This window comes from Muntiacus reevesi, chromosome 8 (genome assembly GCF_963930625.1).
Source record: "Muntiacus reevesi chromosome 8, mMunRee1.1, whole genome shotgun sequence".
NCBI classification, from domain to species: Eukaryota; Metazoa; Chordata; class Mammalia; order Artiodactyla; family Cervidae; genus Muntiacus; species Muntiacus reevesi.
This window is the reverse complement of record NC_089256.1, coordinates 72,014,819-72,042,513: the sequence shown is the minus strand read 5'-3', so window position 1 is coordinate 72,042,513 and position 27,695 is coordinate 72,014,819. Positions and strand designations below refer to the sequence as shown.

Here is a 27,695-nt window from a genome sequence, read left to right as displayed (position 1 = left end):
AAGCAAAGGAAACTTTTGTTTGTCCTCATTCCCCGCTGCTAAAGCAGGGGCCCAATAAAACCTTGCCTGAAAAAAAAAATCATTATCCCTTATTACTATAAAAATCCATACAGTACGGGAAAATGGAATCCAGTAACATAAAAATGAGTATAAACCATTGACAAATGATCTGAGGAACACAAAGTGGGTTCTGCTGCTGCTGCTAAGTCACTTCAGTTGTGTCCAACTCTGTGTGACCCCATAGACAGCAGCCCACCAGGCTTCCCCGTCCCTGGGATTCTCCAGGTAAGAACACTGGAGTGGGTTGCCATTTCCTTCTCCAATGCATGAAAGTGAAAGTGGATTCAACATGTGATAAATTAGTTGAACACACATACTAATAGAATAAAGGACAAGTATGATCATCTCAATATACACATGAAGTATTAGACAAAAATCTAGTCTTTCATCATAGAAAGACTCAAAACAGGAAGACAGGAACCTCTTCAACCTGAGAGAGAGGATCTATGAAAAACCTATGGTAAACTGAAAGTTTTCCTCTAAAAATCAGGAGGAAATCAGGGATATTCACTCTTGTTACATCTTTTCAACATTGTACTGAAGGTTTTAACTATAATTATTAAGAAAAATGTAAAAGTATCCAAACTGCAAAAAAAATAAAACTCTGTTTGCAGTTGACATGATCTTATATTGAAATCCTAACCAAAAAATTGCTAGTAAACCAATTCAGCAAGACTGCAGGATATAGTAGCAGTCAATTGTGTGTCTATATACTAGCAAGGAGCCATGAAAAGAAATAAAACTATAAAGCAATTCTATTTATGACAGTACCAAGAATTCTTAGGAATAAGTTTAACAAAAAATATAAGACTTGTACACCAGAAACCAGAAATCATTAAAAGGATGACTTAAATAGAAGAATATCTCTTGTTCATGGATTGAAAGTCTCAAAATCAAGATGTCAGAAGTTCTCAAATTGACCTACAGATTCAATGTAATCTTCATCAAAACTCCAGATGTTTTAAGGAAATTGGCACTCCAATTTTAAAATCTATGTTGAAGTGTGGGGACTCCGATTAGCCAAAACAATCTTGCAAAAAAAATAAAAGTTGGTGGTTTCACACTTTCCAATTTCAGAAATACAGAAAAGCTACCATAGTCAAGACAGTCTGGTAATGGCATAAGGATAAACTCAGATACATGTGATAGAATTGAGAGTTCAGAAATGAACCCATATAACTATGATCAATTGAGTTTCAGCAAAGGCATTAAGACCATTTAATGGAGAAAGGACCATCTTTTGACAAAGCTGGGATAAATGAAAATCCATACGCAAAAGAATAAATCTGTACCCTTACTTCATACCATGTAGAAAAAATAATCTCAAAACAGAATGACCTAAGTGTAAGAACTAATGCTACAAAATGTCTAGAACATAAAGTTTCATGACCTTGGATTAGGCAACAATTTTTTAGATATGACAATACACATGATAAATTAGTTCATTAAAATTTTGAACCTTGTGTGCATCAAGGACAAGAATGTTAAAACAAGGGGAGAAAACACTTGCCAATTATATATTCAGTCAGGGACTTGTTTCCAGAATATATAAAGAATTACTACAGTTCAAAAACAATCAGATTAAAAAAGAATTTGAACAGGCATTTATCCAAAGAAAATATGCAAGTGACCAATAAACACATAAGATGCTACACATGACTATTCATAAATCAAACCATAATGAAATATCACATTACACACAGGAACAACCATAATCAAGATGATAACAACAAACATGGTAATGAATGTGGAGAAATTGGAACTCTCATACATGATGGCAATGTAAAATGGTGTAACTGGAACACAGCTTGACAATTCTTCAGAAAGTTAAACATGAAATTACCCAGCAATTCTACTCCTAGGTACATATCCAAGAGAAATAACACTTAAGACTACACAAAACTTGTAATAGCTAGATATCCAATTGAGGAACAGATAAGCAATATAGTCTATCCTTACAATGAAATTATTTGACCATAAAGAATGTACTGATACATCCTACAATAAAGATGAACCTTGAAAAAATTATGCTGAGTGAAAAGTTCACACAGAAGGCTACATATTGCATGATTTCATTTATATGACATATCTAGAGTGGGCAAGCTATGAAGACAAAGTAGATTCATAGTTACCACAACTGAAGTGACTGTTAATTGGGTAAGCCTCCTTTTGGGGGTAATGAAAGTATATGAAGTGTGATAATGGTTGCATAACCTTGTTTAATATATTAAAAGTGACTGAACTGTATACTTTAAAGAGGTACATTTTATGTCAACTATCAGTTTAAAAATGGGAAAAATTAGACCATTTTTACTTACCTGGAAATATGTCACTGATAAGATAAAATAAATGTTAGCATAAAGAAGTATGAAAGGTTATCAAACTGTTGTAATTAATAACTTCAATAATAAAGTAGAAAAAGAGACTGAATTTTTTTTTATAAACCTCTGTATTGTTTGACTTGCTGTGGACAGATATTCAGGCATTTAGAGAAAGAAGTAAAAATATGGATGCATAGATACGTTAAAACTGAGTACAAAATCCTGGCATTTTAGCAGGTTTGACACTTTAAGTATTTAGCCCCTCTAGGCCCTAGTTTTTTTGCAGGTGAAAAATGTTGGTCTGATCAACAAGGGTGTAGAAACAGACTCCAAACATCCCCAACTATCTTTATATGAGGGAGCAAATTACAGAAGAGCTGGGAGAGAGTAGAAGAGAGGCACATAGGTTTTGCCAAACCTTCCCAAACAAATCTTTTAAAACTCTGCGTTGCATTCCCTTTGCACACAGTATTCCTTAGTGTGAACCTTGCAGATTTAAAGAGAGGCAAACAACCAAATTTGAGATATTCTGACTCCTTCACTTGAAAGTCAAAGCCCCCACAAGAAGACATCAGCCTTGCTCTCTAGGATATGCTGACATGGAAGGAAGAAGACTTTGCAATCATCACATGGGTTAAGATCTCGGCTTGATCACTATGGTAGTTCACTTCTACTGTCTAACAAGTCACCTCAAAACAGCAATTTAAATTAAGAGGCCCCAAGGTTCCTCGGCAGGAACAGTTTCTAGAAAGACAGAGCAGGAGATACTACAGGGAGTAAAGAATGAATAGTGACAAGGACTTGTAGGTAGTGAGGTTGGTGTGAAGAACAGGTGAGTACAGCCACTTGCCAGGGGAACAAGACTGCAGAAAGGGTGTGGTCGATCAGTTTTGATTTATTCACAGTAAACTAGGAAAAGCTTCAACATTTGATAGACTCAAGGGAAAGTGCCTGTCTAGAGGAGGCAGCTGAAGATACAAGAGAAGGCGTCATCAGTGTAGCGATGTTCCAGAGGAGAGAGAAAGGATGGGAGCAGAGTTCAAGACTGAGGGACCCAGGCTTAGAACCAGAGAATATGTCTTCATTTTGAGACATAAGGTGAGAAAACGATGATGGGTGCAGGTGGCACTAACTGTGGAGATGGAGCAGATGGGGATGAGAGAATTCCCACTTGGAGGGGTCTCTACTCTTAGTGAAAGAAGGAATTCTCTTCAGGCAGTGAAAGGCCTGGAGGGATAGTATGGAGCTTGAGGAGAGAAGACAGGGTTCAGAACAGAACAGCCCGAGCAGCCTTTGTGGAGATGCCCACCGCAGTCAGTGAATGTCTCTGGCAAAGATGAAACCCAAGGGGCAGTGTCAAGAAAGTGAATGACCAGCACTTTATGAGTGTTTTGATGATGTCACAGGAGGTCAGATCCTAGGGGAGAGAGAAGAATCTCCTTATGGATAGGTAGGAAGGGAGTGAGAGGCACTGATAGTTTGAGTATCACGAAGAGATGTGGCATGACTTCATATCCTGCTCTGGTGAAAGTGGGAGCTAGAGTCAGCACCCCACGTGCCAGGACCATTAATAGCAAATATTGATTAAACATTCACTGGGTTTCCAGCACCAGGCTAAGCCTCTTATAAGCATTTTTTTTCTTTGGTTATCATAATCTTTTATAGAATATTGCTATTTCCATTTTACATATAGGGAAACTAAACTTTAGAAGTTATTTCTCTCAAGGCTAGGTGGCAGATTTTATTTACAAAGACAGCTGCAACCACATCTCCCATCCTCCACAATGTGGCCTTGCCACTTCGGCCACAGTGTGTGTGTGCATGCACGCTCAGTCCTGTCTGACTCTTTGCAATCCTGTGCAATGTACCCACCAGGCAACTCTGTCCATGGAATTTTCCAGCCAAGAATACTGGAGCAATTGGTTGTAAAGAAGCGGTTGCCATTTCCTTCTCCGGGGGATCTTCCCAACCCAGGGATTAAACCTATGTCTCTCGTGTCTTCTGCATTGGCATGCAAGTTCTTTACCAGCTGAGCCACCAGGGAAGCCCCTTCAGTCAAAGGGCAGAGTCTAATTCCCCTACCCCTGGGGTTGTGACTGCTTTTACCAACAGAGCAATGACTAAAATGACCGACTTTCAAGGTTTCATTATAAATGCCATGCATCTACCACCAGCCTTCACTGGAACACTTGCTCTGGCAAAGGACGACCACCAGCTAAGAAGTTTGCCATCCCAAAGGCCACTATGCTGGAGCATCGCCTGAACATGACCAAGCTCCCAGGGGGCAGCCCCCATCTGGCTCTCATATCTGGTCCAAGCTCAACCTTTCAGATGATGGCAGATCAGGCCAACATCTCAGCACAACCTTAGGAGACCCCAGACAAGATCTACACAGTGTAGCCCTTCCTGAAGTTCTGGCCCTCAACATGAGGAGCAAAACAAAAATGTCCTTTCTTTACAACAAGTTCTAGGGTAATTTGTTACAAAGCAACAACAATCAAAATAACCTCACAACATCACAGAGCAACAGAGCTAGTATTTCCCTGCAAGCCTGCCTGCCTGGCTCTGGAGACCAGTTGTTCCTGGCTTCCTTTTAATATTCTTTCTTATTCTTGTCTGTAGCACAGGTTCTTCCTCAGACCATATATGGACAAATGCTTGACCTACTTCTAGACAGATGCCTTCTTACCTCTGTTTCTCCTCCACTTCATAGCAAGTTTACACAATATAATGGATATAATGTGTCATTGTCCACCACTTTTAAAACATAGCAATGGTTATCAAAACCTTTACCATGTTATTGCTAAATAAATCTTCAATTCAATCAATTATATATTATTTTAGTGCTTTGGCAAGTCAAAAAACTTTCCATTTTTTAGGCTTTAAAATGACAATGTCTTTCTTTCATAAATATTAACCAGAAATTATATAATATCTGAGTCTTCATGCTCCCCCTCTGGATTTCTGCCATGCATATTCAACTTGAGGCCAAAGACAAAGTAGACATTGGATTCATAATGATCTGTTATGACGGAAAGAATCATGAATTAAATAGGGTTGGAGGTTTAAACGTGTATAACACTTAGATCTTACTCTATTTCCCTTTTTAATATTACCACCTCTTAAAAAAAAAAATAAGGCATTGTTTTGAATGATCTGTCCATCCTGAAAATACCTGAGTCAGACAGAACATGCTAGAAATCATGCAGCCAGTTAAATGTCAAGCAGAAATGAGTCAATGTGCCCTGTGTTTCATTAGCACCACCCAGTGAAGTCACGAACCCTGCCTGAATTGAAATCTAAGCCACACCAAAATCATGAGATCTGTGGATGCATTCGTTTTCCTCTTGAATTTTAAAGGGCTGAGTTGTTATTACTGAACTTAGAGACAAGGCTCTCCTTGAGTCAACAGTGCCTCTTTAAATATCATTTGTTCAGTACCTTCCTTTGTTTATACTGTTACTCCCTTGTCACTAGGGTCTAAATGGGAAACTTATCTTTGTATCAAAAGGGAACAGAATTTTTTGCTCAAATACTTCACTCCCTTCACTACTTCATTACAGCTCCATCACTAGATTTCTCCTCTAATATTCCAGAGCTATGCCCCTCAAGTTGACAGGAGCCACTGGTACACCCTTCCTAGAAGATGCCCTTCTCATCAAGGTTGCTCATCTTCAGTGGGAGCCTCACCTGAGGGGTGATGCTGTGTTCTCCTTTGTGGGCTAACTGCTCTGAAGAGTCAAGGGTCTGGAGCCCACATGAGCCACCTGAGACCAGGATGAAGGCTTTACCACATCAGCAGTACCATCTAGCTCTTCCTCTTCACATTCCCAATTTTGTTCTTCTTCTATTTGTCCCCTGTACCTGCTAAGATAAGAGCAGGCTTATAAACATACTATGAAGAGTAGTAAGACACTGTGAAATAACAAACATATATCACTTGATAATCATAAATAGACTAGGTCTTAGAACAGTCACACATCATTCCAGGCCCATGTTTTATTAGTTGATGTTTATCACTTTGCTAGCTGGAGATTTAGGAACAGACTATCACAAACAATGTGAATCTGGAAGTTCCATTTTATCCAATCTGAATATTGCAAAGTCAGTCTTGTTTTGCTTCCTATTCTGCAAAAATGTCTCTGGCTCCTGGATACCAGGTGTTGGGCCACACTCCATAGAGGTCTGCGAGACCTGTAGTTGCCCAATCTTGAGACTGAAGAAAGAGCCCAGATATAGCAACAGGAACATCGGTGGTTTTTTGGACAGAGGATCTTACATGTCTAAAGACAAAGGTCCTAGAATGACATCCCACCATGCATGACAGACAGCAGGTAAGGCATGGCAGTAGTCTCTGCTACTCAGGGGATTAGGCTCTATTTATAGGGGGAATTTCTGTTGATGGGTGGGGCTATGTTCCCTCCCTGTTTTTTGACCTGAGGCCAAACTATGGTGGAGGTAATGAAGACAATGGTGACCTCCTTCAAAAGGTCTCATGCACGTACTGCCACACTCAGTGCCCCCGACCCTGCAGCAGGCCATCGCCGACCCACACCTCCACCGGAGACTCCTGGACACTCACGGGCAAGTCTGGGTCAGTCTCTTGTGGGGTCACCGCTACCTTCTCCTGAGTCCTGGTGTGCACAAGGTTCTGTCTGTGCCCTCCAAGAGTCTGTTTCCCCAGTCCTGTGTAAGCTCTGGTGGCTCTGTGGTGGGGTTAATGGTGACCTCCTCTAAGAGGGCTTATGCCATACCCAGGTCTGCTGCACCCAGAGCCCCTGCCCCTGGGGCAGGCCACTGTTGACCCATCCCTCCACAGGAGACAAACACTCAAAGGCAGGCCTGACTCAGTCTCTATGGGGTCTCCTGGTGTGCACAAAGATTTTGTTTGAGCCTTCTGAGCATCTCTCGTGGGTATGGGGTTTGATACTACATGGGATTTCACCCCTTCTACCATCTTTTTGGGGCTTCTCCTTTGCCCTTGGACATGGGGCATCTTTATTGGTGTGATCCAACATCCTCCTGTCAATGGTTGTTCAGCAGCGAGTTGTAATTTTGAGTTCTCACTGGAGAAGATGAGTGCACATCCTTCTACTAAACCAGAAAGATATGCAGAGTACATCATGCAAAATGCTGGGCTGGATGAAGCACAAGCTGGAATCAAGATTGCAGGGAGAAATATCAATAACCTCAGATATGCAGATGACACCACCCTTATGGCAGAAAGTGAAGAACTAAAGAGCCTTTTGATGAAACTGAAAGAGGAGAGTAAAAATGTTGGCTTAAAGCTCAGCATTCAGAAAACTAAGATCATGGCATCTGGTCCCATCACTTTAAGGCAAATAGATGGGGAAACAATAGAAATAGTGAGAGACTTTATTTCTTTGGGCTCCAAAATCACTGCAGATGGTGACTGCAGCCATGAAATGAAAATACGCTTGCTCGTTGGAAGGAAAGTTATGACCAATCTAGACAGCATGTTAAAAAGCAGAGACATTACTTTGCCAACAAAGGTTCATCTAGTCAAAGCTATAGTTTTTCCAGTAGTCTTGTATGGATGTGAGAATTGGACTATAAAGTAAGCTGAGCACTGATGCTTTTGAACTGTGGTGTTGGAGAAGACTCTTGAGAGTCCCTTGGACAGCAAGGAGATCCAACCAGTTCATCCTAAAAGAAATCAGTCCTGAATATTCACTGGAAGGATTGATCCTGAGGCTGAAACTGCAACACTTTGGCCACCTGACGCAAAGAACTGACTCATTCGAAAAGACCCTGATGCTGGGAAAGATTGAAGGTGGGAGGCGAAGGGGACAACAGAGGATGAGATTGTTGGATGGCTTCACCAGACTCAATGGACACGAGTTTGAGTAAGCTCCAGGAGTTGGTGACAGACAGAGAGACCTGGTGTGCTGCAGTCCATGGGGTCGCAAAGAGTTGGATGTGGCTGAGCGACTGAACTGATAAGGGGAATTGATGTCAGGTGGGCCCCTCAGTTACCAGGAAAACCAAGGCCTGGGGCAGGAGGCAAGCACGTAGGCAAGCATGTAGGCAAGCACGTAGGCAGTTACTGATAAAACCCTATAATTAGGAGGATTGGATAGTCACATGAATGAAACAGAGCCTGGTTGAGCAGGGGACAGACACAAAGGAAGATAAAAGAAAAACAGCTATCCTCAATGGCCTGACCATAAAATTCACCCCTGCACATTTTGTACAACCGTTACAATCTTGATCCATCCCTCTTCTGTGACATCCCTGGGCTCAGAAATGCATAGGGGTACTGCAAACAGAGACCACAAATGCAATACAGACAACAGCAGCTAAAGAGTGTAAAGAGTCCAGGAGGTGGGCAAACATTCAAGCCAGCCGCTTACAGGCTCCAGTTTTTGTGAAAGTCCAGAGGACAACGACAATGGTATCTTGCTATAGACCCAGCAAGCAGACTCATTTCACAGCGACGCCACCACTGTGCCCAGCCTGCAAACAGATTGCCTTTGCTCAGACTAAATTTGTTAAGAGGCACTGTACAGGGAAGATCATGACCATTAACCAACATACAACCAGTAACAGCATCTGGAGACAGTGCCGCCCCTGTCCTGGGCGCAGTACCGCACCATCCATTTACCCACAGTCCCCGGAGCCCACGCTGAATCCTGGAGAGGCCCACAGAGTTAATATGGCTGTGCCTTCTTCCAGTCAGAGCTGGATTAATTACCTTACTGGTCTTAGGTGGAACAGGTACAGACAGGTGAGATCTATAAATCCCTTTCTAATCCTATTCGCCACAAGGCCACAAATGGCAGTATTATTTTGCTGTCACCACAGGTCCCAACCAAACCCTTCCAGGTAACTGGCCATATCCAATCCACAAATCTGTCCCTGAGTTAACATCTCTAAAGCCCACTTCTGTAGTTGTTTAGGGTTGATGTTTCAGGGGTATACTGGTATTCTGTATCTAATCCAGGTCCTTGCATTTTGCCTGTGTTCAACAGCCATCCCCATGTATTCAAGTGAGCCGTGAATGTGGGGCTGCTCCTTTTAAGGTGGAAAGAGTCCTGAGGTTAACAAAATACCAACATATTAGAAGAGAAAGAGAGCCCTCATCGAGACGACCATCACCCCAGGATCACCCCCATAACTTCCCGTTCCCTGAGTTTATTTCCCAACAGTTCTATGCTCACAGGCGTTTCCTCGGCTTCTTGACTGCTCATCAATTATTGGGCTGCACCCCGCAGGCCTGCAAGCCTTGTAGTGGCTCAGCCTTGAGACCTGAGTAAGACCCCAGGGACAGGGACAGAGACATCAGTGGTTTAGTGGACAAGGGATCTTAGATGTCTGAAGCAAAAGGTCCTGCAACGACAGCTCCACTATGTGTGGCAGACGGCAGGCAGGACATGGCAGCAGTCCTGGCTACTCAGGAGAGAAGGAGGCTACCATTTATAGGGGCAAGTTAGGTCACGTTTTCTCATCAGTTACCAGGGAAACCAGTAGCTGGGCCAGGGGGCGAGCAGGCAGGCAGTTACTGATGAAGTCCCGTAATTAAGAGGATTGGATAGTCTCTGAGTGAAGCAGAGCCTCCTTGAGCAGAGGATATACAGAAAACAAGGGAACAGCCATCTTTTTTTAACAATGTTGTTTCCGGTCTACAACAGAGTGACTCAGGTTACATACATATGTATCTATTCTTTTTCAAATTCTTTTCCCACTTTCATTGTTACATAATATTGAGCAGAGTCCCCTTTGCTATACAACAGGTCCTTGTTGGTTATCCTTTTAAAAAAAATTTTAAATATTCGTATTTATTTATTTGGCTGTGCTGGGTCTTGGTTGGGGCAGGTGGGATTTTTAGTTAGATGAGTGCACATCATGCTGCACATGAGTGCAGCATGTGGGATCATAGTTCCCTGACAGGGGTCAAACTCTGGGCCCCATGCACTGGGAGTGTAGAGTCTTGGCCACTGGACCACCAGGGAAGTCCTGCTAGAGTCTAAAGGCAAGTCCCCGTGACCAACGCACAGTGAGGCCAAACAATGCCAAAATGCCTGAGTCTGAAACAGAGGAAGGCCTTTGTGCCGCAACTAGTGAGTGGTCTTGGTGAGGGCTCTGGAGCCATGCAGGACAATATTCCCCCCCTACCCCAGCCTGTTCCCTGGCCCAAGGCAGGGTGAGCTGGAGGCCCCAGGGAGAAAGCTAAGATCCGCCTCTTACCTCACTCTCCACCTGAGGGCAAATACTTCACTGATTGTTGGGTGAATGGCCTGCCTAAGGGTCTCACTGATGCCTGCTTGTGGGCGGGGCCTACTGTGGCACCGACCCACAGATAGACCCTCACTGATAGGAGGGAGACGCTCACTACCGCTGACCAATGGCTGAGAAGGACCACTAACGTTCCCCTGGTAACGGTTGCCTGGTAACAGGTGGGGGGTGGGGGCTGGAAGGGGTAAATCAGTTCAGTCCTCAGTCCTGGAGGGGTTAATGGCCCATAGCAACTAGCTGCAAGGTAAGATCTGCGCTACAAGGCACTCTATTACATCCTGTGTGGAGCATGGGCTCTAGGGCATGTGGCCTCAGTATTTGTGGCTCATGGACTCTACAGTCTGAGCTCAGTAGTCGTGATAAAAGGGCTTAGTTACTCCTTGGCATGTTGTATTTTCACAGATCAAGGACTGAATGGTGACCCTTGCATTGCAAGGCAGATGCTTAACCACTGGACCACCAGGGAAGTTTCAAATATAGCAGTGTGTACAGGTCTGATCCTAAAGTCCCTAACTGTCCCTCCTCCAAACCCTTCCCCTCTGGTAAACATAAGTTTGGGAAATAGCCGTCTTGAATGGCCTGACCGCACACCAAGTCTATTTTATTTCAGAAATTTGGAGTTTTAGGTAGAATGGGATAGTGGCTAAGAGCAGGGGTCTAGAGTCAGACTGCTGAAACCTGAATCCTGCTCTAGGGTGCACACACTTCCATCACTGGTTGTGTTTATTTGGGCAAATTCCTTAAGGCAGATAAATGTTTATCCTGATTCTTCTTCAATAAAATGGAAGTACCACAAGAACTTGGAGAAGGAAGTGGCAACCCATTCCACTATTCTTGCCTGGAAAATTTCATGGACAGAGGAGCCTGGCAGACTACAGTTCATGGGGTCACAAAGAGCTGGACATGACTGACTGAACGCAGCACACCACAAGAAGATACACTTTGTCTTTTAAACACTGTATCCCTAACACCTAGCACATTTCCTGGAACACAGTGGGCATTTAGTAAATATTTGTGGAATAAGCTTATATATGAACGTATGAATATTGTTTCCATAGGAATTCTTTTTGTTCATAAAATTATCTACTGTGGCAGAGGGTGCTTCATTCAAATTTTGGTTTCCTGCAGCACCTAACCCAGGGTTTTGGACTGAAGTATTCGTGAACATTGATGAATTCGAGTGCATTTGAATTGAAACATATCACTGCACAATTGAAGCATCTTTCTATTTCTTTCTAGGGTGACAGGATGAGATGGTTGAATAGCATCACCAACTCCAGTGAAGGACAGGGAAGCTTGGCATGCTACAGTCCTTCCTTGGGGTTGCAAAGAGTCAGACATGACAGCAGTTCAACAATTCTTTTCTGGTGGGCAGAAAAGGGGTTACAGGGAATCAAGAGAAGAGGATGGAATGGCAGAGTGACATCAACTCTCTCCTTGCCTCTGACTCTTTTCATCTTGGATTTTACCCCTGAGGTGTAGAACCTAGATCTTATTTTTTCTGAGTATCCTGCTTAGCCTTCAAGGTCCATAAAAAACAATGCCTAGATGATGAGCATCTTTCATAGCAATCAGGTGTTGATTTCATATTCTATTTCTGATTCCTGTGTAACCAACCCACACCACCCTCAGCAAGTCACGTCACCTTGTAGAACTGTCCAGGGCTTCACACTCACTCTCAGGAGGAATCCTAGTTGACAGGGTCATTGTGGGGCAGATGAGAGAGTGACTGTGAAAGCCCTGTGAAAAGGATGGCATAGGCAGGACTGCTCAGTTTTTTTAACTAGGAGATGAAACTTAGAGACTCATTTCTCTATGAGATTTGGAGCGTAATAGTCAAGACAAGCCATCACAAGTCAGTCAGTCTTGTGTTACACAGACCACAACAAAGAGATTTCTAGCACCACTACACAATTTAAAAATTATGGTTTTTTTTTTAGCATATATCCCCTCAATGGTTCCACAAATGCACATGGAGCAGTTTGATTGTTTCAAGCACTGTTTTAAGTAGAGAGGAAACATTAGGAAGGAGAGTTCCTGATCGTGTGGATTTACATTTAGTGGTGGAGCCAGATATATGAACAGACAAACACCTCTGTGTGATAAATACAGAGAGGAGTGATCAAGGATACTTGTGCTCTAGTGACCTTGAAAAGTGCCCCTCACTGCTGTTGGAGGGGTGGTATTAGTGATGGAGATTGGGGAGTAATACCTGAGACGTGTCTTGAAGAATAAGTTGACATTCAGTAAGCATTGAATGGATGAATGGTGCTTATCCAGTGTCCTTGGTATTAAAATCCCTGGGAGGCAGAGCCTAGCAAGGGAATGAGGAAAGAGAGAGATATTTCACAGAGGAATCACCAGCATTCCATCTTGAAGATGCCAAACAGGAGGCTGGAGTGGAGAGAATGAGCACGAGAATTGATTCAGGGGTCTTCAGGCAATGGGAGAGTACACTGTCAAGGACCTCAGACATTATCCTGCTGGAGATGGGAAGTCATTTTCATTTCTATTTTTCCAGTCTGAAATGCTTTTCATCCATTAACAGATAGTCATATGGCTTGGACCCTCTGTTCCTTTAGGTCTGTGTTTTGAAGGAAAACAAAACAGGGGCAGGGAGAGGTGCTCTCTTACAGAGGCTGCCCGGGGAAGCTTTGCTGGTATTTGGCAGATGGCCGAAGCAGCTGAGATGTTTAAGTCATGTGAATATCTGTTAATGAATGAAAGAGTGTTTCAGGCTGGAAAAATAGAGAAGGAAGGAAAATAACCTAAAGGCTGTTACCAAAGGTTAAGTAAATTACAGTCAATACAATTAATAAAATACTATACAGATCTTAAGAATGGCAATCTTGGGACTTCCCTGGTGATCCAGTGGTTTAAAATCTTCCTCCCAGGCAGAAGATGCAGGTTTGATCTCTGATCATGGAACTAAGATGTCACATACTATGGAGCAACTAAGCCAGTGAGCTGCAACAAAGAACTCACATGCCACAGCTAAGACCCAAAGCAGACAAGTAAAGAAAGACAGGAGGGAGGGGGGAAGGAAGGAAGGGAAAGAGAGCAAGAGAAAAATATTAAAGAAAGAGATAAAGAAGAAAGGAAGGAAGGAAAAGAAAACATTCTCTGTGAATAAATAAGATATTCTAGCAGCTTCTTTTGGGCTCCTAATTGATGGGGACTTTCAAGTCAGCTAAGGCTCTAGGGCTTGACATTCACTTGCTGGTTGACGGCGGCCTTGAAAACAATGTGAGAATGTTTCCACGTCCCCATTTCAATCTGCGCGCCACCATCTGCTGTGCTGATTCCCAGGGTGGCTGCCTCGGTTGGGACAGAATACGAATGGCCCAGGAAACCAAAGTTTCACTGATGCTAAAGCAAGATGGACTTGCAGGCTATCAGAAAGAGGAAGCTTCTTGAAAGAGGCCACTGAATTGGTTTCATGGACCAACCCTTTGATCTCAACATGTGTGGAAAAAATACTGCACATTGTCTCAAAGACTTCTCGCTTTGAGAGAAGTGTCTTGATCTTCGCTCCTTCCTGCTTCAGTTTCACTCCACTAGCAGACAGAATGATCTTCTTTAAGTGCAAACATGACCCATCATTCTCCCACTCCAAACCCTTCACTGGCTCTAAGGTGCTTTTAGGATAACAAGCAGCTCCCTGGCATGGCCGTGGAGGCCCTGTCTCTTGGGTGGTGCCCACTTTATGCCACTCTTTCCCTTGCCTGCTATGTTCCAGCCCTGTGACTGTCTTTCACCTCCTCAGATGTGGCACATTCCTACCCAACTCGGATCTCTTTTGTACTATTTTTTAAAATTATGTTTAATTCAAGGATAACTGCTTTACAATATCGTGTTGGTTTCTGCCATATCAACATACTATTTTTATACTTGGAATCTATCTGGCAATCTGATCGGCTCCCACTTACCCTTCATATTATGGTGTAAACGTCATTACCCCAGGAGACCCTCCTTCGCCTCATGTCCCACACCGGGCTGGGTGAATGAAGGGGACTCACACAACAACCCCTGCCCCAGCACTTCCCCACCAGAGCACGCAACTCAATTAGGGGTAAGCAATTATTAGGCAGTTATTTGCTCCTTGAAGTTATTTACTTCTTGAAAGAGTCCACTGAAACAGATCACCGAGAAGGTTGGAAATAGATTCTTTTTCTTTTTAAGAAACTTAACACCAGCTTTTTTTTTTTTTTAATCATTTTTATTTATTTATTTGGCTGTGCCAAGTCTTAATTGTGGCACGTGAACTCTTAGTTGCAACATGTGGGATCTAGTTCCCTGACCAGGGATTGAACTTGGGCCTCCTGGCCTGGGAGCTTGGAATCTTAGCCACTGGACCACCAGGGAAGTCCCCTGAAATTGATTCTGTAGAGAATAATGGAGCTGACTCCCCGCACACCACCATGGAGTTTTGATGGATCAGGAGAGCTTGCTCACCTTGAATGTTTGGAAGTGCCAAGCTCTTGTGCTGTGAGATGTTTCTCCACGTTGCTCAGCATCCTGTGTGAAGCAGAGAAGGACGTTTCCTGAAAAGTGGCTACCGTGTGTCAAGACAGCGGGACTCAGAGAGGTTAATGCTAAGTGTTTGCCCACTGTCACATGGCTGGTACATGGTGAAGCCAGGAGTAAATGCTGTAACTTTTTGGTTCCAAAGTCTTTCATACACCATGTCATGTGATTAATTTCTGGAAGATAAATTTTGAAAGAAAAAGCTGCTCAATAAAGATTCTGATGCTATTAAATAGGCTTAGATAGTGAACATGTGGTCATGACTAGAGTTATCTTTTCAGAACTAGAAGCGCTTGCCTTGTCTCTTTTGCTTCCTGTTGACTGAGGCTGAAATTATTTTTCCTTCCATAAATAGAGGTGCAAATGTCCCCCTGGGAGAGAGGGTCCAAGGGACCACTCTAAAGTATGTCTGCTGCATTTTGAAAACCTGATAGCATCTTGTCAACACCCTGGCCAGAGCAATCACCAGCATTGCTAAAGTTGCATCTGTTTTACCAGGCTAACTCCTGTAAATGATCCATGAAGCTGCTGAGGGACCTCTGCCTGGCTGGGGTCAGGACAGACAGAGAAGTCAGGAGAGGGGTTCTAGACTGCAGAGCCCCTGAGAGGAGGACTCAAAATGGGGCTGTCTCATGCTTTGCCAAGTAACCAGTGATAATCATGACCATTTAATGAGCATCTACCAGCTTCTGGTATTTTACTTGGAAGGGAGGAGAAGAAACTTGCAAACCCAAGGTGACAGAGGCAGAGAGCAGAGGGCAAGTCCCTTGGGGAGATGGAGGGTTAGAAAGATAGTCAGTCTTTGAACTACAGTAACTCAGTTTACCGCTTGCTATTATTATAAGAATAATACATATTCTTTGGAGAAAGATTGAAAACCTTAAAAAAATAGAAGAAAATATTTCTGCGAATCAGAAAAATACTGTTAGGACTTTAGAATGCAGTATCTTCAAATTTTGAACATGAATTTTTCTTTTCTTTCTTTTTTTTTTTTTTACAAGATGGGACAATATGCTTTTTCACTTACTAATACTATGTAAACATTTTCCCACATTTTAATAAGTTCTCAATTAAACAATAACATGTTTAATGCCTGCACAGTGCTTCAGAACAGCAGGAATGAGAGCACCAAATGCCTAACTGGCCTGGGGTCAAATTCCAGCTCTGCCTTTCCTAACCATATGGACAAACCCCTCCACCCAATGAAGAGAATAACAGACTCTCCTCTTAGGTATGTTGGGACAGTCATATGAGAAACGGAGTTAAAAACCCTTTCCACAGTGCTGCATATATGCAAACTATTAGCATTTCTGAAACTTACCGATTTCCTATTCTCCAACATTTGGGTTTCTCAGGTTTTCACTATCATAAATAAGAGGTAAGGAACACTGTTACATACAGATCTTTGTGGTCCTCTATAATTATGTCTTGATGTGAAATTACTGGATCAAAAGGTATGCAGAGTTTGCATGCATTTGATACACATTGTCAAACTATTCTTCAAGAGATGAGTGTTGATTTATAGTTAATTTGATGGCCCTTTGGAAGAGGTGGCTATGAAATCAGGAACCGATGATGAGTTATATAAGTAGGGAAGTAAGAAGCAATTGGCATTTGTAGACTGAGCCCAGCACATAATACCTACCAAATCCTGGGCAGGCCTGCTGACCTCTCTTCTTCCACCTCAAATCAGGTCCAGGGTCTGCCATAGAAGGACCCTGAGAGAATGTGATGTGCATTGAATGGCCCTAGACTGACGGAGAGGTTAGACAGAAGAGATTAGAAGATAGTGGCAAAAGTCTTATCAGATCAATAAAAACAAATCCCATGGTTTTCTTCTTTGGATTACTTTAGTGTTATTAATTACTGCCAAGTACTACTTATTCATTTTTAGACACTACTTCCAAACTGTAATTAACTCATTAACAGCATACGTATAGAATTTTGTGGGATATTGAGTATGTTGAATTTTCACACTGTGGTGATCCTTTATTCTGAGATTATGTCCTTGCTACTTTTTTTCTTTTTAAAGTTCTTTTAAAATTGAAATAATGGTGATGGTGGTAGGGTATTTTAAAGCCTTTTAATTGGCAAATAAAAGTTGGCCACCTTTATTTGTCTTCTACTTTTAGTCTTAAATTTTATCGGTACCTGGAATCCATATATCTGGAAGCAAATGTCTAAGTGACACATAAGCTAGTCTTAAAACTTTCATTTATCCAACCAACATTCAGTGAGTGGATGCTGTGTGCAAGATGAATGGAAATCTCTGGGTCACACATTAGTGTAACACCATGAAGCTGCAACACCGTTGTCTCTGGGGGTGACAGGCTCTAAATGACAGAAAGCTAGGGGAACATGGGAATCACAGTGTATCACAGGGTCCCCAAGTCTTAATACTTGTAGGAACAGTATACCTCATTGGAGTCCCTGGGGAAATAAAATTCACTACAACAAACACCTCCTCAGAGTTGCACAATATGTATTTCAGAAATTAAAAGGACAAAATTAGACTGAATCTAGGACAAAAGTAGAGGTTAAATAACCCAGACACCAAGATTTATCCTTGTAAGTGGAAGAAATTAGCTGTAGGCTTTTTTTATTAAGCAATTATTTGGTTAAGGACACCCAAAGAAAGGAAAACCAATGCCTAATTTCACAATACAAGTACATGGAGAGCTAAAGTAAGCTCTTTAATATCCACAAAAACCTTAAATAAAAAGAGTCACAAAACAAAATATATCATTAGTCACACTTAGGTTACACTGGGACAACACAAATCAACTAAGTTGTAAATTCTACACAGACATAGAGAACAGCAGGTATAAGCGAAATGGGAGATTATGCTGTATGAACATATTTATATGAGCAAGGGCTCTTTAGTATCCTAAATTTACTGAGTTAAAATTGAAAAATATAAATATTTTTGTTGTTTGAGCCAGAGAAATCTTTAGATTTGAGATGCTTAAATCACAGAAAATCTTTGAAATTCTTCTTCCCAAGCACTTTTTCTGGGGCTGGGAGGCAGAATAGTTCTGGAAAGAAAATCTATAAACATTTTGGGAGAATTTTCTGAGTGTTGACACGAGACATGCTTTTGGAAGGCCTTAATGGCTTGTCAGTTTTGGGGGTAGTCAGTAGTCCTTTGAGGGTCTGTGTCACAACATACGTTATTTATTGAAACTCCAGCAAATATCCAAGCAATTGGGAAGGACATAGACACGACAGCTTTTTCTTTTCTTCCAAAGGGTGATGATAATTCTCTCAACCAAAATGGCTAAACTCCAACACCCTGCCAGAGTTTGCATTCAAAAGGAAAAACCCAAAATAAGCCTCACCCAAATCTTCCCCATCACCTGCTTCAAAGAGATTATTGTCAAGAATTAACATGACTGAATTCATTTAATGTGAATAAATAAGTCACATGAACTTACAGCAGTGAGCATTTACCACCGGCACACTGCTTTCTGTTGCCTTTGACATGGAGATAATTCTCTGGATGAAAAATGTGTTATCAATTCATTGAATTAACATTGGCCACTAATCATCTAGTTAGGTTCCAATTATATATATCCAGGCTTGGATAATTTAATTGAAATTTAATTTACAGTTTTTAAATGACAATGTGTGATTTAAATTGCAAAAAAATCATAGGAGAATCATTAGATTATGAACCATGAGTGACACTATCTTTATCTTTTAATGGCATTATTTACACTGAAGACAGTGTTTCTGAAAGCAGAATGCTCTATTAGACACAGTGACAAGAAATTTTGATATATGTATGTATGCGTGTCACATTTTACAGACGCACACACCTTTTAAAAACACACTTTTTTAAAAGACAGGGGAGCATTTTTCAGGCACCAATCTTGCAAAAAAGTCTCACAGTTTTTAAAAAATGTTAAATTTAAGTACGTCAATGAATGAAAAACAGCAAAATAATTGCAGCTAAAATTGTCAATGTTGAACTAACAATTATAAATTATAATGATTTCAGGTTCTTAGTAAAAGCATTGGAGTGGAAAAGGTGGAATTTCAAAACAAATCCCATCACAAAAAACTTCATTGCAATAAAAAATGGATCATAAAGAAATGGTTTCCAAGGTCTGGCCAGACATTGGAAGTGTTTCCCATTCTCATTGCCACAACACTTACAATTTTAAATAATTTGTGGCAATGATTATTTTCCTAAAAGCAATTATTCAAAAGTTCTTTCTCATACAACAGTCACTTCCAAAAATGAAAATAATCCAACCCTTGATTTTGTGACACAGTGTAAGGTGTGGTAATAGAAACCTTGATTCCAGGAAACCAGAAAAACAGAAACACAGATTGTAACCGAAACCAATTTCTTTATTTTTTTTACATTGAAAAAGAATGCACTGGCAGACAATAACTACATCTACAGATTTGACTAGTTTGTGTACTAGCAGCCTGCTCTGAATTTAAATTGAGCCAAATACACGACAATAGAGGGAGGTGCACAGCAGTGTCAACTGAAGGTGCTTACTTTATAATTTAAATATATCAGTTACCTGCTATAGCGTAACACACAAGTGGTCATGAACTCATTAAGCATAAAGACACTTAACTTATGAATCTCTAGTGCTTAGAACATACCAGGCACATACTAAATGTGAACTGATGGACTTTTAGGAACATCTTTCCTCATATAAGTTCCTCTTTTAACTGAGTCTGAGATAATTTATGGACCATGATGAAACAAAGAAATTACAAAAATAAAAAGGCGATCATATTAAGAGCATGATTAACAATTCCTTTCTTTAAAACTATTCTCTGAGTTCTAATGAAGGACAATGGTGGTCCCTGCTATGGAAACTACTCCCTGTGAGTTGTACTGACACTATGGACATAAACTTACAAGAAAGTGGGGGGGTGGAGAGTGGGGTGCACTGAATAATTAAAAGTTGGGTTGTTTTTCTCCAAAGCAATCAACTATGTGATCAAGTCAAGCCTTTTTATGCTTGTTTCCTCTCAAATAGGATATATTTGTAGAAAGAAAAAAAAGTTTCAAGAAATTGAATTACCTTTTTGAAATATCCTGGGACCTATTTAGAACATTAATGTTGAATGACCTAATTAGTATTCAATGGGCTTAAATGAATCAGTATTTTTTTAAAAAAATGATATACTCCAAAGAATTAACTGAGTAATCAATTTGCTGAAGTTCTGCATTTAGACTATAGTGATAATACAGCTTTAGTGTCAGGAAGAACTTTAGAAATATTTCTCTGGAGAAATCATTCTAATTATGATTACGTTTTCATTTTTAAAAAATAGTTAATTGATTATTTTGGCATAATAATCTATACTTTTGGTGGGGAAAACCAGCCATGACAATAATTTCCCTTATTGGTTCAATCAGTTCCATACTGAATGAATAACTTCATGAAGGAATTGCTTATATAACAGTATTACAGAGGACTATGAAAAAATCATTTTTGGAATATTATATTTAATACAAAAGAGTTGACTATAAGAGGAATAATGGGAGTATAAATGAAAGTTTTAGATTTATAACCAATATGTATAATATTTAGTTGACAGTGTCTAACCATTCATAATTATGATTAAGAGGAATACTGGAAACCTAAGTAAACATATCTATCAGATAAGCAGTGGGATGTAAAGAGCATGACTAATCTGGAGATAGGACATGGCATAGGCATTTTGAAATAAATGGTCATAAGGGTTTTTTTAAGTGTGAAATATCAATCAGCAGTAGCATTGAAGGGACTGAATTTTTCACCAATTGAAAAATTACTATGTTTACTAAGTTTCTGTAAACTTTCTAGAGTAAGTTGTAAATTATTCTCTATTCACAAATCAAAGGCTTATGATTGGCTTAAGTATTTTTGCTAAGCCAAATAAGGTAATTTGTGATTTTCTACAGTTTTTAAAAAGTCTCATTTCCTTATTACTAACACATGCAACCCAACTTGATTAAAATACATGCATATTATAGTTCATATCCATTTTCTCCCAAGCAGAAATTACACGGCATTCAGGTATAATCCTTAGAATTTATCACTCTAACACTCTCCTATGCTAATTTCACTATAAAAACATTTCAGGAAATGAGTATTTATTTTTAGCATTTTTATGAGATTAACAATAATTTTCCATATACTCTAGAGCTGCATTGTCCAATATGGTAGCCATTAGACATATTTGGTTATTGAAACACTTGAAATGTGACTACTGCAACTTGAAGAAGTGAATTTCTAATTTCGATTAATTTTGAAGTTAAAAACTTATGTTTGTTTTAGTTATTAGAGAAATCTTAAGTATGTTTAGACAACTTAGGTTAATGAATCTACTTTTTATTCTGCAAAATTTATGAAATTGCAATAAATCAAGTATTACTGATGAACACCCAATGTCCAAATCAAGGTGAACTTAAAATTTAAAAAATAAACCAGATTTTAAAGACTTTATCATAAAAAACATAAAATTCTCATTAACAATTTTATATTGATTTCTTAAGTACTTTGGATCATATTTCTCTTGAACAGCACTGATTTGGAACTCTATGAAATTTGCTAGCTTCTGAAAGTCATGTTTTAAATTTTTTATTCTTTTAATAAAAAATTATCATTATGAAAAAGAAATTAGAGCTAGAATTTGTCTAGTAAAAAGTGACCTAATTGCCCTCTCTACACTTCCTTCTCTGAACTACAGAGCCCTTGCTAGCACCAACAGTAGAATGCAAAAATGATAGGCAGTGAAATATGCAGAAATCGTGTATGATAGCACTGATGAGTGTGCAATCAAATCAAACTGCTCACACACTACAAAGTGTATCTTTTCTTGCTCCCAATTGTCTTCAGATCTATGTGCCCCTAATTCCAAAATTAACCAAACTTCCTCCCAAGTCTGCTGTGCTATGGCTTCTGCTATAGATAAATGAGCGATGACTTTACTGAGCAACATGCTTGATCATGGATTAATACTAGATTCTGTCCAGGCCCGAGAACTTTCATCCTTTAGGGTGGAGAGCTTCCTCTGGGAGAAGGGTTCAAATCCCAGAAGTTTGAACACAGCCACCCGGTACTTCGTGGACATGATGTTGTACAGAATAGGGTTGATGGCGGCACTGAGGTAGAAGAGGACGAAAGAGACGAGGTTGCAGTATTGGCTGATCTGAGCGATCTCCACAGAGCCAGGCTCGAAGGATTTGGAAAATAAATATCGTCCTACATGGAAGGGCAGCCAGCAGAGGATGAAAGCAAAAACCACTACAGCTGAAAGGACAATGAGAAAGAGAACGTCAGTTCAAGATATGTCATAGCAAACCACAATCTCTTCTGAAGACATGGACTTGTTTTGATTATGCGTGGTATGACAACTGACTTCAGAAAAATATCATGTTTTGCTCTTCCCCATTCCTATATTTTAACCAAGATTGACTCTGTTTGGACCAACAGTTCAACCATTTTCACTAAGCTTTCCAATTATTTCTACTTGATAACTATTTTGTGCTTGAGTTGACATATTGACTCTAGTAACTTGACAATCTAGTCACAATAGCCCACCATTTTATATGTGTTAGATCAAACCTATGTGAGATACTGTGGTTGTACTCAGCCACAGTTATGTATCAGAGTCTCCTGGGACACAGATTCCTTGAATACAATACAAACTAACTAAATCAAAACTTCTAGAAAGGAGACCAGGACACCTGTTTTCTTTTTAAAGTTTCATAAAAGATTGAATATGCAGTCAGGATTGAGAACAATGGAGATGAATGAGACTTTTCCACCTAAAATAGACATAAGTAAGGAATAAAAGGCCATAAAACTAACTAACATTAATGATTATCCACTCAAGTTTTAATTTTACCCATGTAAGGTAGCTTTTTTTTTCAATACCTTTGCATTTCTAGGTTAAGTTTTTAAAATACAGAAATCAGAGGAAAAATAACAGAAAAACATACTCTGGCCCTTGTACCACTTTAGGGAATCACATAAGTGATTGATTCCCTTCCAGTTGTCAAGGCAAAACAAAATTAGCATTGGTGTTGAGACACCAGTGAGGATAATTAACAGTTTAAAAATAAAATTAGAGGAAATTATTAAATGTATTCCTCCCAAAACTAAGTTGCACAGTAGCAACCGAGTGCGCCAGCAGCAACATGAATTTAGAGTCCCTTAAGGAGCACTAGCAGATTTCGATCAATTAATCATATTATGAGAATCACTGGTCTAAAGAAAAAAAAAAAACTGATATTCTTTGATATCAGTTTAATATACAGGATTTTATATACAGTTTTCTATCACTTTAATATACAGGATTTTAGGAATTGTAAAAGTACAATGCAGAATCATCCTGAAATGACTTCTAAGAAGCACTAAGTATGCAAATAAGTACAAAATGTTTACTACAATGTCCAAATAAAATGTAAGTATTCTGGTTTTGAAAAAAGTAGAATTACAATTTCACTTGGATGTGAACACACTTTGTATTACTTGTACCAAACACATATAGCTACAGAAGCTGAATTTATGGAATAACTATTCCATACTGCATCCAGATGTTCTCTGAAGGCTCACTTGGGGAGAGATAGTAAGTCCTACCAGCTTCCACACCTCCTTTTCTCATGTTGGAAACCTTTCTATCCTAGTTTATCTAGCCTTTCCTACTTGGAGAGACAGGTAAGTATGAAAACAGAGATCCCAGTACTTTTTTGTCACTGACTTCCTTACAAAGCTGTATAAACAGCATCAGGATAAACAGAATTGAGGTAATTATCTGAAAAAAATACAAGTCAGAAAGCAAATCACAATGTTGAAAGAATTATCCAAATGATCACATCTTTGTGATCACAAATTTACCAATGAATACTTTCTAGAGTCAAAGCCTGATTTTTTCACTCTCAGTACCTGCTTTTCTTAATGCAACTTAGTTATCTACATATTGAGGCAGGAAGCTTAACATCAACTTTAATGCTTTAAGACCACAAGAGATTCTTTAATGAAAGATCTCGGTTTTGACACAAAGTTTCTAGGCTAATATACACTACGTTTTAGAGAAATACAAAGGCGGGATATTTTTCCACGAAAGAGAGAAAGAGAGACCAGGAATGAGACACACACACAGCGAAAGACACCAAAGGAGAACGTCAAGGGGCGAGAGGAGGGAAGGAGAGAGGAGAGAGGAAAACAGAGATATACAGACAGAGAAAAAAATGGAAAACAAAAGAATAGACACACGACAGAGAAACGAGAGATCAAAGTAAGGGCTCAAGACCTAAACAGGAGAAAATAATTGAGAGATTTCTAGGGCAACATATACTTCAAGAAACAGGAGAGAGGGAGACTCAGGGAGAAGGAGAAGGCACGGGGAGAGAAGAGCTCGCGGGCGCACGGAGACCCACCCAGCATCTTCACGGTTTGTTTGTGGTTCTGGTCTCTGAGCGAGGCGCCCACCGCCGCCTCGCCGCGTCTCCTCTTCCACAGCTTCCTGCCGATGAGGCTGTAGAGGACAGTGAGGCAGAAGACAGGCAGGAAGAAGAAGATGCTGGACACCCACACCATGACGGTGAGCAGTCCGGAGCGCACAGCGAACTCGGTGGCGCGGCACTCGTTGGTGTCCCGAGGGTCGGTACCGTTCTCATGCTCCACTCCGACCAGCATGAAGATGGGCCCGGCGCTGCAGAAAGCCACGGTCCAGATGACCAGGATGACGAGCTTCACCCGGCCCTTGGTGATCACCACCTTGGCCCGCAGCGGGAAGCAGATGGCGAAGTAGCGCTCGACGCTCAGCGCGGTGATGGTGAGCACCGTGGCGTAGGTGCAGCTCTCGCTAACAAACTGGAAGAGTTTGCAGAGCAGGTCACCCAAGTTCCAGGGCCGGTAATGCCAGAGGCGCACGAGGTCGAGGGGCATGCAGAGGAAGATGAGAAGGTCGGAGAAGGCCATGCTGGACAGGTAGAGGTTGGTGGTGGTCCGCAGCTCGCGGAAACGCGACACCACCAGCATGGTGAGCAGGTTGCCCGCGATGCCCACCACGAAGAGCGCCACGCAGGTGGCTGTGACGCCCGCCAGCAGCGGCGTGGGGAAGAGGGGTGGCAGCTCGTCCGTCAGCGAGTCGTTGTCGGGGGGACCGTCCCAGCCCAGGTCAGGCAGCGTGAGGTTGGGTCCCGGCTCCTCGCTCCGCGTCGCATTCCACATGCTGCCAGTTCTGCTTAACTGGTTCAGGGACACACGAGTGCGCTGAGAGGCACTGGATCCGACTGGTCCGGGAGAAGGTCTTCTTAGGCGCAAAAGAGTGCGAGGGAGGAGCGTGCGCGGGCTCTCAGGGAGGATGCTTGGAAAGGAGAGAGAGAGGAGGGGCAGTATCTGAGCGAGAAGGTGAGATAGAGAGCCCGAGGCGGGGAGGAGGGCGAGAGATGGAGGCAGGGAGACACACACACACACACACTCTCTCTCTCTCTCTCTCTCTCTCTCTCTCTCTCTCTCTCTCTGGTGGTGAGATGGACAGAATGACCCACAGCTCTGGCACCTCTCGTTTGCCCCCATTCTCTCCCCCAAAGACCCTCTCTCCCAACCCAGCCTCCAGTCGGCCTCCACCCAAGTACCTGTCACTGGGGTAGCTTCACCAACCCTGCTTCCCCTTTGCATTCAGGCTCCAGCTGCTTCTGGCATTTCCCAAAGCGCGGCGAAGCGGAGAGACCCGGCACTGCGAAGCTGCAGCGCGCGGGAGCGCTCCCCCACTGGCCTTGGGCGCCGCGTGCTCAGTGTGGCCCCAAAGGCAGATCACACCCGAGGATGGGGGCGGGGACAGCGGGGAGAACACCTTCAGTTCTCGGGGCCTGCCTCAACAAGGGTTAGAGTTGGCTACAAACCTGGTGCCTGAAACTGAGAGTGCACAGTTGAGATTGGGAAAGGGAGGTCGGGAGTGTTCCGACGGGAGATGAGACCGTGCGCTCCTGGGAAGAGCCTCACACAGTCCTAGAACCTACCATCGTCTTAGCAAGGAGAAGCAGGCTTAGAGAGGTGCGGCCACTTGTCTAAGGTCACACAGCGAGCTGGGGACTCAGGTACTAGATTTGAATATCCCATCTGATGGACTTCTGAGAACGAAGGAGCAAGATGTGTGAATAAATTGTTGTGAATTCCAGCGCTTTGCGCAGTCCCCCAACCGGGCGGTGGGAGGGCATATGCTTTGGAGGAGATTACTTTTGCTGCAGCAAACCTCGGAGGAGGAGGACAAGCTAAGGGGCGTGCTAGCGTGGCGGAGGTTGGGGGAGCTGGTAAAGGGGACGTAGCCGAGGCTGTAAGGCTGGTATGTTGAGGGTGATCAGTAAGCATTTTTTGAGGCATGGATAAGAAAGATCAGCCTTTGGGTAAATCATCAACCTTTTTGCTTCACATTCGAGGATGTTGTGAAAAACCACTGAGAATGGATGTCAAGAGTGTTGGGGACAGAGTTGTAGCTCAATACATAAATTATAGGCAGCAGCGTTGCTGTTACTGCTATTGAGGGGCAGGAGCTGCGCTCCGTGGGGATGGGTCGGAGGCTGCCTCTACGCTCTCCAGGTGACTCTCTCTGGACGCGGCCACTGTGTCCTCTGCTCGGAGCCAGGAATCCACAAACTAAGGAGCGAAACTGGAGGCTGCCTTCTAACTCGCTGACCCGCTGGGCCTCTTCCGGCGGGCCAACCTGGGAGCAGCTCACAAGTGTGTTCAGCACCGCGGCCAGCGACCAGCTCCTCATACCTCGCGGCCCTGCTCACCCCGCTGAGGCCCGCCGCCGGCTCTCACCTTTCACTTCTGGCCTCAGGGCCTCAGTCCAGCTCCGCGAGGGAGCCAGGAGATCCCTCCCAAATTCAGACTCATATTAAGTGGCTTCGCTGACCGCGCCGATTCACACTCATTTACCCGTGGCCTAAATTGTACGAGAGAGAGCTTTCCCGAAGCATTTCAGCGCCTTTGCATATGCCTTGGACAGATGGTTTATATTACCTCTACCGACTAAACTGTTAATGCTTTAAAGTCCACAAAAATTTAAGGCTGGATGTATGCACATGTGCATGAAAGATTCCACACAAAGGAAGAGACTGGAAGTTTAGTACAGGCAACTTACTGGAAAATGCTACATAGGTTACTACTGCTGTGTACAGATGTTGGAGCAAAGATCTACTACAATTATTATTTTAGAAAAAGATGAGGGAGTGCCTGATGGTCCCAGTGGTTAAGAATCTGCTTGCCAATGCAGGGGATTCGGGTTCAATCCCTGGTCTGGGAACTAGGATCCCACATACCAGGGGGCAGCTACTGAAGTCCCTGCCCTCAACAGCCCATGCTCTGCAACAAGGGAAGCCACCAAAATAAGAAGCTCTCACACAGCAACTAGATTTGACTTTAACACTCCCCACACTACGTTATTGGGTTTTCCATATGGCACTAGTGGTAAAGAACCCATCTGCCAATGCAGCAGGTTAAGAGATGTGGGTTCCATCCCTGGGTTGGGAAGATCTCCTGCAGAAGAGCATGACTGCCCACT

General features: G+C 42.1%; 1 protein-coding gene across 1 annotated transcript; it reads right to left on the bottom strand.

Moving 5' to 3' along the window:
• Nucleotides 1-22,127: 22,127 nt before the first annotated feature.
• On the bottom strand, nt 22,128-25,360 carry GHSR (growth hormone secretagogue receptor). The gene is made up of 2 exons (XM_065942120.1): nt 24,565-25,360; nt 22,128-22,432 (listed from the first exon to the last, which is right to left on the bottom strand). The coding sequence occupies exons 1-2, from the start codon at nt 25,358-25,360 to the stop codon at nt 22,128-22,130; spliced, it is 1,101 nt and encodes a 366-aa protein (XP_065798192.1).
• Nucleotides 25,361-27,695: the final 2,335 nt, after the last annotated feature.